Raw genomic sequence first — 12,532 nt, 5'->3', positions numbered from 1 at the left:
CGTATAGTAGCTGGCCTGCGGTAGAGCTGTGTACCACCAATCAATGCCTTTTGCGTGAGCCCAGGCCAGAGAAAACAATGAAAGAGAAAGGGAATGAGGGAAGGTAATTTTGGTACTGAGTTAGTTGGCCAACAGTGTTGATCAGTTGGCTCCAGCATTGTAATTTTAAGAGGTCATGTACTGTAGCTATGAAGTACAAGCACTGGAGATTTTATCAACAAGGTCAGAACAATGTTAATGTCAGTTAATGTCTGTTTATTGTGTTGGAAGTGATATAGACTATAGCGCCACAACCATGAGTTAGGTTCAATGAAAAATGTATTTGCCAGTAAAATTATATTCAGTAAACATGATAGCATTTCTATGTAGGACTGAATACACTGAAACAGAATATAGCTCATTTTCCTGGATCTCCTTGGCAAACCAAGATACCAGAGGCTGAGGTTGGCAGCGATACAGATAGCTACCTCCCACGCAGTCTTGCTGATAGAGATAAGCCAAACCATGCTGACGATCACAGATGGGTTTTGTGTACATTTTGTGATCCTAATGACAATAAGGGGGAAGATGGCAAATAATTGAATAGCTCTCACCTCATTCTGCCAGCGTACAAAGGAGCCTATTGATTTTACTCACCCCAGTAGTGACAAAAAATGTCTTGGGTGTCTATTGAATTTATAAGCTATGGGGTGAACTACAACCGGGGACTCACTATATATAGGACTAAAAAAGCCCATCTACTGTCACAGAGTAGCCTAAATCACAGGTGATTGATCCCATTGAGTTGTAGGCTGGGACTCAATGCTGGTGTCTAACAGATTGGACATTGCAGACATAAAGGCTCATAAAGATGAGAGCATTACAGTGTTTAAATGTTGCGTGGAGCATGTTAAAATATGCATAACTTACGTCAGAGCACGAGAATCTGTGCCCTGCTGTGTCTCGGGTGATTTGGGCGCCTTGATTCGTACCCGCTCCCTGTCTTGCTCACTGCGAGCGAGCGCGCGTGCGACTCCGCAGCATCAAGGCAGCAGCAGCTTCAAGTGATCACTAAGCATGGGACACATCAGCCATCGCCTTTAGTTTAACTGGTAGCATGTACTCAAAAATATACGAATCCTAAAGACCACTCGCCTTACCTCGTTTCACGAGAATTGGTCTTGCATGGTTTTTATTTTTGCTCTTTGGCTTTTTAATGGAAAATGGCGATATGTTCACAGCCGTGCAGCATCGCCTGCCTAATATCCGTCCAGATAATCCTAATTTTTTGCGTACCATGGCTTGGAGTGGATAGTCACAGGTTTCCCCAGCAGTACACGTAAGTCTCTTTATTGAAAAGTCGTATTTTTGTGTTCATTGACTGCAAGGGTCCAGATCAAGGCTTTATGCTATGCGTGTGTCTCATGTGTGATATGCTGTGGTGCGGCAGGAGCATGCATGCAATCCATCTTTATAGCAAACCACTCTGTTACTCCCTGGGATGTTTTGAAAATATTATTCTGTAGATTATACGAATACACAACATGTCTCTCGATGCTAACCCACCGATTGATATGCCTAACTACTGCTTTGACTTATAGTTTTCCGTCTGTGCGGTTTCATGTGTTTTACGCCTGCGTTTAATCTCGTGCTTAAATCCATCATACCACATGAATCCGCGTATTAGAAATAATGTTATTAATATGCCTGAAATGTGTATGATATTGAGTGATCTTTATGTGTCTGATGTGTGATCTTGTTTCCCTTGTGGTAGCCCACCTTGCAGATATCATTTGTTAAACACAATATCTGTTGTTTTTGTTTCAAACGTGTCAGTTTTTGTTTTGTGGCAACAGCACAAGCGATGTATCTTGATGGTGTGATGTACGTTTTTTGGCTGGAGACATGGAGAGCGCTTATCAGCCAGCCCCCGTGTGCGCAAGGCTAACGCCATGGACCAACCATGAGATTATTTAATGCCTTTAATAGACAGAATGACCAGATAGACTCTGTCGTGGTTGTTAATCATTTGCCTTGAGAATAATTTCCCCATGGTTCTTTTTTTTTTGTAGAGCTGACTAAGGCGCAGCTTATGCTAGTGTTCAAGGATGTTTTGATCCAGCTGCGGTATTGGTGTAATCATGGACCTGGTATCATGGTTAAGGATTGGAAGCCCTGGAGCAAGGTCTGAAATTGTAATCCTTGCTGAACCCCTGCATTTAATCCCTTTCTCTGTTCATATTTTCTACAACTACTCAGATCTGAGGAGGAGGCAGTCACAGCTGGTGCTTGCCATAGGAGCTCCCCCTCCCTAGACAATCTCCAGTCATGCCCTATATGGGAGTCACAGAGATTTGCCAGATGCAACAGTAGTCCCTGGGACAGAAAGCGAAAAAAGTCTCCTCCAATCAGAGTTTGATTTACTGGACTGGGCGGCTGGTGGTCCAATGAGGGGAGGAGGTAGGGGATTGCTGTAACAAGGAAGTGTGGGGTGCAAGGGGACTGGGGTGGATGATAAATTGCACTGTAGGGGAGAAGGTGGCAGCCCTCTCCCCTCAGCCCACAGTTTTCTGCTGAGCGCGGTGAAACAAATGGCTGTTCCTCAGTCCACCTGGCTCTTCCATACAGGCAAACAGTACCAGGCAGGCATAGCAAGGAGCAGCAGCAGCTCTGTCCAATTAAGTATTAATGCTGCAGCAGCAGTCAGGATTTATACTCTCTCTCCCACTCTCTTGGCTGCGCTTTCCCTCCCTCTGTCAACTCCTCCCTCTGTTTTTCCACCCCCAGTCCAACCAACAGCCCTTAGCTCTGCCTGCCTGCCTTCCTCCCTCTCTCTCTCTCTCTCTCTCTGTTTCTCTCTCCTCCCCCTTCTTTCTTTCTTTCTTTCTTTCTTTCTTTCTTTCTCTCTCTCACCCACTCATGGCACTCTCTTCATGTCAGCCTCATGCCTCCCTTATCAAATTCCGCTGCTCCTGTTTTTGCCGTCTGGTATGCGTCGTCTCCCGGCGTGTCACTGGATCGTGCCCCGTCTCCTCCGTGGCTCTGGTTGTCTCCTGCTCGGCTCAGCCACACCTTCATGATTGTTTTCCCATCTTTGAGGAGCTGAATATGGGTCACAGCATTTTCTATGCGGTTCCTGTATGTCTCCTTTAGTCGTTCCTTCTCTCGCTTGTGCATGTGTGTGTGTGTGTGTGTGTGTGTGTGTGAGGGGATGGGGGCGGCAGTGAGTGTGCTATCTGTTCCATCAGCTCTCTGCCAGACTGAGGCGCACTATGCGAGTCCCAGTGGAATAGGTAGAGTGTGTAGGAAATGGAGCACACTCTCCAAGGTCCAAGAGTGCTTTAGCTGCCTTAGGATGATACGTACTCTCACGCTCTCACCCATATACTCACACACTGAGCCACACTGCTCAATTGTATACGCTAGCTAAATATGTTCATGCACCCTTGTGAAACATTTCCTTATTGTTTTTATACATAGTTTATCAACATATTTTGACATCACCTCCAAGATCAAAACAGTCAAGTCAGTCAGTCAAAGATGAGTGAGGTTATTCCGAGGTTGAGCACAAAACAGAGAAAAGGTACAGGAACAAACACCTCCGGTGCTTCAGCATGAATGAGTTCTCACGGGAACAGCTGAATGAACAGACGTTTGAAGCATCTCTCTGTCAGGCAGTGTCCTAACAGTGTAGTGTTCTTTTATCTTTATTTACAGCTCACGACACCACCACACATACCAAATGAAGGACGCTTTAGATGTTAGATATAGAATAAATTAAACAGTAAAATGAAATAGCTGGAATAGGAACATGAAGGCCAATGAAACTATAGATGGATCAAGCCTGGTCAGGAGACCCCAGGGGGCACTGGCAGCCTCGTATGAGTTGCAGAACTGCTATAATTGAACATATTAAAAACATCAAGTTGGTCAATAGTAACAAGACGTTAGGAAAAGAGGATTTTAGATAAATAAAAAAAATGCAGTTTAGAGACATTCAAAATGACAATAAGACAGATGTAAGAGACCCAAGCCACACTATCGTTTTAGTCATCCAGTTTCCTTGCATTCAAATTAAAAGAGTGTTTTTTTATGGAACTGTCAATACTACATAGCACTAAAAGACACCCCCTATAACTCATAATCTATTATTATTACCAAAACAAACATTACGATTAAAGCTGTCCTTCACCCTGATATTGCAATTAAAGTACGCAAAATACTTATACACTGTGAGGGCAGAATCAAAGCTTAACAACAGCAAAGTAACATAACTGAACTGAACTGTGTAGGTGTAAGATTACAGGCTGTTGTAAACCATTTATTACTGCTTAGGCAGGCAGACCAACACAGGGGTGATGAGTTGGGCTCCAGTAGCATGGACCATTACATAATGAACATGACAATTACATGGACCAGGACTGTGATTTCCATGGTGTTGGCACATCCAGCCCTGTCTTGATGTTTAAGTTAAAGTTGACTGGTATTTAGCAGACGCTTTTATCCAAAGAAACTGGGACTCGCAGGAGAGGATTTGGGAATCGAACCCAGGTCAATCAATTGCCAGTCGGTGACGATACTGCTGCTCCACCAAATAGTCTTAGTACAAGGCGGAGAGGACTCATGATAGCATGTGGAAGGATGAGAAGGCCATCATCCACAATGACCCAATAAGGTCCTCTCCAAGGCACTGGTATGTTTACTGATGAGATCCACAAAATGTGTTCTTGGGGCTGAGAGGATGAGGCTATGGGTGATCTATGGTTGCAATGGCATACCGGTGTTGTGGTATTCAGTCTTGTGAAAGAGCATAGTTATAATACCGTGTACATTTGTTTAATGCCGATATTGAAAAAAACTGAATAGATGTAAAGTGGCCACCAACAGCGGAAAATATCTGGATTGGGTAAGTGTGGCTAGGTGATAACTGGTCATCTTTGAACCAGATGAGTGAAGAGCCCATTATGTACTAGCATCCTGGTAAGGGTTATTTGGGTTAGATTAGGGTTATTTATGGGTCAGGTTAGGGTATTTTATGGGTTTGGTTAGGTTTATTTATGGGTTGAGTTAGGTTTTTTAATTTGCGTGTTCACTCTGGTAGGCAGAGGTTACTGGTTGGAGCCGATGAAGTAAATATGATGGGTTGACAGCAGTGCTGCCTGAGTTGTGCGTATATGACTTAAAAACATCTTTGGATCAGTATCTTGTTGTCATGGTGTCAATCAGTGAGTGAAGGCTAAATTGCCACTGACAGGAAACATGGCTTGCAGCAAAGAGTTCAGAATAATAAACTGTTATAAATACCTCAATCAAGCAAAGACACAACATAGATGTCTGTTGCTGATGATGCAGTTGTGTTTCAGTCGCCCTAGTTACGGATGTGGTGTATTCAGTACTGATGTTTCAGAATTGGGCAGAGAAGGCTGAGTCTGTTTTGACAGATAGGCTTACACAGCTTTCATCAGCATACAAAAAACTAATTGGAGTGTAACACTCTTGTTTGATTTTAGTTTAGTTCAGATGTCAGGGCAAATCTTTGTGTCTTACACAGCCTTCTATCCTTTCAGTTGAAAAGTTTTAGGAGACGTGCTAATGATATAATCCACAAAATGGTTCATTGGACTAGCAAAAATTACTTTTGCTCAGATTGACTGCATTCTGTAAAATTGTCTTTCTTTGGGGTTGTTTACACAGAGAAATGCCATAAGGCGACATTAAGTCATTTAACCATTCAGTACCATGGACACTACATCATTACTGTACCACATGGTGGAATAAATATATTTTTTGGTTGCGATTCAAATTTCACAGTGGGATGGTCAACATGGTCTGAGATGTCTACTTCGGGCGAAATATAGTTACAATATAGTTACAAATAAATATAGCTTTTGGAGTACATCATGAAATGCCATGTCATGATGGTTACATATCATGAGCTGGTCTTGGCTGCTCTGAAATAGCCTATCAGATATTCTGCAGGATTTGGTTTAGAAATTGAGCGTGTTTGAGGTTGTTGTTTCTGTGCTCAGCTCAGCTCATGGTGTTTGTGGCTGAAACTGTGTGACCTTGAGAAATGGATGGTGCCTTACCTGCCGTATCTTCTTCAAATGTGTGTGTTTTGTGTGCTATGTGTTTTGTGTGCATAGCAGCCTTGCTTGCCCTCTCCTCTCTGCTAACTCATTTCGTACTGTGTGCCCCCTCAGGATCATGCACTGGGCCCGGCGTATCGAGCAGGAGATTGACAGAGTACTGCAGCACATCAGTGGAGCGCAGCAACTTAAGGGGGTGAGTGTGCCTATCGGACTGTGTGGTGTGTGTGTGTGTGTGTTGGTGATGGTGAATGATCACTGCTTTACAACTCTCATGGAATGCACTCATGCAGACAGCTGGAGCGTGAATAATTGAACGGAGACAGGGTGGTGATGGGTGTGGTCTTTCCCCCAGAGGGAGGGTCAGCTGTTCATTTTCCTCCTTCCTCCTGCCTGCTGCTGCCCTGTCTGCTGTAGACCCCCTTTCATGTGCAAATATGGGGAGGTGTGTGTCTGGCAATATCGGAGTTCTGAGGAAAGTTGCCAATTGCAAATCAGGCCAGACAGGTAGAGGTGGGCTTAGAAATGATCCTATAGTGTAACACATTGCATTTATAGTGCTTATAGTACACCCAAAAGCATTTTACAGTGAAGGGGTAGGCCTGACCTCGCTAAACACCACCAGTGTTGCACCCACCTGGTTGATGCATGGCAGCCATTATGCAACAAATAAGTTAATTATCATCATCAACAGATATGAATATTTCTGCTGATGTGATAAGCTGGTCCAGTCCCAGGGGAAGCATCATACAGACCTATTAAAGTAGGAATAGAAAATATATGTGCCATAATTTGCATCTAATTCAAGTTGAAATGATTTATGTTGTTTCTAAAATCAGTCGGCCATCTCAAGACGAGTAACTGGTTAACTGTATTGTGGGTGTTCTCTTCAATTAAATGAATCAAGACATGTATATAATGGTATCGGCATCTGCAGTTAGCCAAAATGGGTTTGAAAATGTCATATTGAATATTGGCCAAATTCCAATAGTATGCAGACCTAATAAGACATAACCTCACAAGCAGCTTGTGTTGATTTAGGTTGAGTGCCGAGCCCTGTTGTGATGGCATGAATGTGGGCATAGACCTCTTGCATGCCTGCTGCTTCTTGGTTGATTCATGTGTAAAGATTTTGGGACCAAATCATGTATGCGTTCTGTGAGATACTGTATGTAAGGATGGAGCTGTGTGCTATAATTCAGAGGGAGCGTATGCACTCTACCTCTTCTTTTGTTGGCTGGTCTTGCGAGTTGGTGGTTTTAGTCATTTGTAAGTCTATGACAAAATCTTCGCCATTTATTATTATTGATCCTTTTGTCTTGCAGTCGTATAATAATTAGTAGCCTATTAGTGTTATTATGTCAAAAATGCTCATCATGTAAAATGTAAATCAGGTTTATAGGCCAAGTATACTTGATTTGTGTTTTGCATTTTACCTATGAGGATTCTACTCTTTTGATTGCTGTTTTGACAGAAAACCAACTCCTCATATCAATACAAAATGCCTATTCTGTACAGCTGCACTCAAAAAAAAAACCAGCAGTGTTTTCCTGCTTGTCTGGGGTGGGGTTATCATTCATGGTATGATGATGAGCCGTGTTGAGGGAGTATATCCGGCTTGCAGCGACAGACTTCTGGAGGTGTGTTCTGCTTGCCATGACAGACGCCAGGGAGGGCATGACAGCGGGCCGGACGCCCGAGCGCGTGCCTTTGCTCCTGTGTGAGCGTTGAACAGATGGTTTGGCCGCCTCCGGTAAAGCCTTGATGGGAGCCTGAGTTCTTTTTTTTTCATTAATTTACCCATAATCCTTTCCGAGTGTCTTGTACAGGATAGTGGACGGTGCTCTAGATCGAGGGCCTCTTCAGCGTCTGCCATCATCCCCTGCCCAGCCCCTAAATCCCTCTTACTGCACTCGGGCTTCTTTCTCGCAGTTGCAGTGCAGCGTAAAATACTCATATCATTTGTGGATCTCATGTCACCAGGGATTATGACTCATACCGGAGAGCCTTTTTCTTTTTTTTTTTTAAATCTCTTTGCCTTTTCATCTTTTTTCCATAATTTGTTTGGATACAGAAGAGAATTTGGACAGTAAAGTAGTTAGTAAGTAAGTAAATAAATAAATAAATCAATCAATCAGTAGTAATCAGTAGGTAATAACTCTTTGTTCTCCAACCATGCCATTTATAGTTGCAGAACAAAAGATGAGAATAGAAACGGAAGGCGTATTTGGTGCGCATCAACTATGTTGGTTAAGAATAGGAATGGATGACTTAATAATTCTGAGAATGTCTCAATGGATTTTTAATGCACACTGCCAGCTTTTCTTTCCCCAGAGTTGTGACTTACGGTGAACACTCACACTTGTTCTCTCAGTTTTATTGGCTCAGCGCTGATCCTTGACCTCTACCCTGACCTCTGACCTGGGCTGGTAATGCAGCCGTAGGAGGATCTAGCGTTGGCGTATGGGCATGAATCTACCAGCTGGGTGTTTCCGCCTACAGCTGTTTGTATCACTCAGCCAGGGAGAGAGAAAAGGGAAAGATTATTGGATTTCTCCACCATGTATTGACACATGATATTTTGTTGAAAAAACATTCAGCTGTATCAGCTCATTTATTTGTTCACAGCTGGTACTTTGTTTTGGAAGGGTTTTCATCAATTAATCCATTTTGATTTTTGTACTGAATAGTCTGCACAAAATGTAAGAGAAACAAACGAGATTAGTGTAAGTTAGCTAGCTAGCTTTTATCTATGCCATCTGTAGCCTACTGATAGTGGTGTTTCTTAGGCAAGTATGTTGGCTGCTACAAAGATGTCACTACTGCTCTTTAACTGGTGTTCCTTTCCCATTGCACTGAAGTTATTTGCTCAGAAGTCATCATAGAAAAGCTACATTTGAGAATCCCAACTGCAGGATGGATTGGTAATCGGTGCACTTGTTAATGTGAGTTGTGACATGCTGGTGGCATGTTTGATCTAGAAAATTCAAATGGGCTTTTTTCCACACAGACAGATTGACTCCAATTGAACCACACCACTCAATCTTCAGGGCTTTTCACATCAATAACATCTGTCTGTTATTCAATGAACAACTTATCTAAAATGGAGTATGTATGCTCTTTGGTGAGCATGCCTAATTGTTACTTTCCTGTTACTTTACATATTAATTGTTACTTTAATGACCTTAGGTAAACAATTGGGTCAAAGAGAAATTAAGTATATAGACACATTTCTCATTTACCAACATTTCTAGATACACACAGCCACGGGGCAAAAGATACTCAGAGGCAAGCCACAATGTCCTAGTAGTCCACTGACATTTAATACACACTTGACGTACGACATTATGTCACCTCCGCCATTTTTATTTGGTGAAGGCATGAATTCTTACACAACAACACAACAACTCCTTGTGCTGAATTCTTACACAACAACACAACAACTCCTTGTGCTCTTTGCTGCTTTCTGTCCCTTAATTGCATGCACATTTTATTTGTGACGTTGCATGGAAACCTGTGTATAAAGGTGGATGAACTACGCTTCATTGATGCACGTTTCTGATTGGCTGGTAGTTGGCAGTAATTTCCCTATATCGGGACACCCTAAAATAAAGCTAGTCAAATGTTCTGGCATCTATAATTTTTTAGCACTCAGGATAACTGTGACACCAACCATTAGTGTATGATAACTACACTGTCTGTGGAGGACCTTGTGTCCTATGCTTCTGCTATGGCACAGTTATATAATGAGGTTAACGCCCTTCAGGGTGTCCCAATTTACAGAGATAATGGGCCTAAGAAAACTCTATGGAACTAAACCACTAATGAGCACCACCAGCATGTGCTGGTATCATACCACACCTTGGCTTATGCAGTAGACCTGACTTCTCTTGCCGTTTTCTTATCCTCATGAATGTTTGGGATATCTTTGATATCCCATTTATAAAATAATGGTAACGTCAGTCTCTTTCTAGTGTGCCAAAAAAAGAGTTACCCAAGATTCAAACGGTACACAGCTCTTCAAGCCTCAAACATTGCACAATGCCACTTCAGCATCTGGCATACCCTTGCACATAAGAAAAGAACTGCTTTCTTCTTCTCCTAAATCATCCCATGAGAAAGTGTAGTTATCCATGCAGCCATAACATTGCCTGTGATACGTTGAGGATATGAGCCTAGATCCATCCACTCTGCTTTGGTACTGTATGTGTTATTTCTCCCTGCCTCAGCTTTGACTTGAAGTAGTGTTTGCAGCTATGAATATATAAACAGTGAGAAATTGGTCATTGTCAAACAGTAGTGCACCCATTTTGTATTAATTGTAGAACGAGAGATTCATTTTAGACACACACACACACACACACACACACACACACACACACACACACACACACACACACACACACACACACACACACACACCAACTTACATGATGCTATGGTTGGGTTATACAGTATGTAGTGTATTTGTAGAACAGTTTGTAGAATAGTTTTATGAAGTTTGGAAATATCACCAGCATTGCTGTATGATAAAGCAGAAAAAATGCATTGCAAATTATGGGTAATGGGCAAGTGGGATTAGCCAGACACTTTTGCTCAAAGTGACAAGGACTCACAACATCAGGGGATTCAGCCCAGGCTAAAATATGTTTACTGCTGTTGTACATCTCCCCTAATAGGTCATTAAGGGTAATAGAGTTATCTCTCCCACAATAATTATTTTAGATCACTGCCTAATTACTAATCCCTGCCATAATGTGCAGTAAGAACCACCTTTTCAGAAGTTCTGGATTGAGTTGAGAATGGTTGGTTTATTGGTTATTTAAAGGCAATTAGTTATTTATTGGTCTTTACGGTTGTCTTAGAGTTTGTGTGAGTACTTTGCCTGAAGTTATCTATACCTAATAATCTCAATCCAATAATTATTGTTTTTTATGAGGATTTTTATGAGGGTCCAAGAAGTAAAAACTGCAGGATCCCTATTGTTTTTGTAAGGATTATTATTAATAATAAAGATTATTAATAATATTAATAATAATTATTATCACTGTTATTATTGTTAGTATTAATATAATTTTTATTATAGTTCTTTCTTTCACTGCCCCACTGTTGGGTAGCAAAAACTGTCACTATCGGAACGTCGCCTATTTCCGGCCATGCCCTATTTCCGCCATTACGTGTATGTGTCACTTAATATTAATTTCTATACAAACCAATACAGCGGATTCCTAAAGAAATGCAAGCACCCACCCCATAAGTGTATCTAGATTAGCTATATACCAAAAATGACATTTTATTGTGATTCGAAGAGCTGTAAACAGTGGTGTAAGGCTGCGTGTACTAATCCTCTTGGAGCTCCAATGGAATTTCAATTTCCCGACGAGAATTCTTGGTCTAACCGTTGATGTGCCGAGTGGGTGGAAATAAGGCACCCACTAGCTCATCACCAAACTCCGTTTAGTAAGACAGTAAATAGTAAGACAGACAGTAATTAGACAGTAAATGCTCCCGTTAAGAACCAAACCACTGCTTGGACCCCGATGATCGCTGCTTATGGCTACATTTGAATTAATGCCTTTTAGATTTAGATAGTCTCACTTCACAAATTCACCATTCTGTGCTCTTGAAATGTTGGCTCCTCTCATTTTTTTCTCCCCAGTTTTCAGTGTTGGTTACCAAGAATTTGTTTCTTTCCCTAACATTTGTGGCTGTTATTTATTTAAAGGTTACTGATAGACAATGATGCCTATGTTACAGAATGAGTCATATTCTGTCCTTTGCATTAACCTTTTAATTTAGATCTACAGTGAGAAAAGGAGACAGTACAGTCTGATGAAGAACAACCCACAAGATATGGTGGAGAGGGTGGCATCAGACATTGAGAAACTTTTGGCAAAGAAACGCAAGGCCCTCAGTGTAAGTGCTGTATCATTTTAACCAATACCATCCTCTAAACCTCAGTTTTAGTCTCAATGTCATAATAACATTACATAGTGATGCTTCGATCCGATAGTCATAAATCCATTATAGATAGTCTATTAATCCATTGCTCATTTATGTTTAATTTGAATTGAACTGTTTATCTCAACTGCAACTCACGGCAGCTTACGTACACTATATCAGTATTACTTTAAATAAATGTGAGTCACCCTCTAAGCTTCTTATTAATGCCTGCGAGATATTAGGAACTGGGCCAAATCCTCAATAATAAACTCACGTCAGTAAGCTTGTGTCTTGCAGCTGAGCCCTCCCGAGTGATTGGTCTTTCAGTACTTACACGAGTGTTTGACCTTTGACCCACAGAGGCTGGCCAGCGAGGCAGAGCGTCTGCAGAAGGAGCACCTCTGGCAGGACAGCATCAAGGTCAGCGTGCCCAGGAATACGTGCTCCCCCCCACCCACCACCACCACAGCACTGTGTCATATCACACCCACCGCTGCCCCAAATTACCATCTTGACTTACT

The 12,532-nt window shown here is 42.0% G+C and overlaps 1 protein-coding gene across 2 annotated transcripts in view; it reads left to right on the top strand.

Annotated features, from left to right (window-relative positions):
* The first annotated feature begins 996 nt into the window (after positions 1-996).
* The window catches only part of cacna2d2b (calcium channel, voltage-dependent, alpha 2/delta subunit 2b), a 30,809-nt gene continuing 19,273 nt past the window's right edge, over positions 997-12,532 (top strand). For both annotated transcript variants that reach the window (XM_048254441.1, XM_048254440.1), the window contains exons 1-4: positions 997-1,318; positions 6,183-6,264; positions 11,868-11,984; positions 12,372-12,431. In XM_048254441.1, coding sequence (XP_048110398.1) covers positions 1,203-1,318; positions 6,183-6,264; positions 11,868-11,984; positions 12,372-12,431 — 375 coding nt within the window. In that variant the 5' untranslated portion in view covers positions 997-1,202. The remainder of the gene's footprint in view (positions 1,319-6,182; positions 6,265-11,867; positions 11,985-12,371; positions 12,432-12,532) is intronic.

This window comes from Alosa alosa, chromosome 10, assembly GCF_017589495.1.
Source record: "Alosa alosa isolate M-15738 ecotype Scorff River chromosome 10, AALO_Geno_1.1, whole genome shotgun sequence".
In the NCBI taxonomy this organism is placed as follows: domain Eukaryota; kingdom Metazoa; phylum Chordata; class Actinopteri; order Clupeiformes; family Clupeidae; genus Alosa; species Alosa alosa.
Note: the sequence above shows the minus strand (reverse complement) of the source record. Positions and strands in the feature narration are given on the sequence as shown.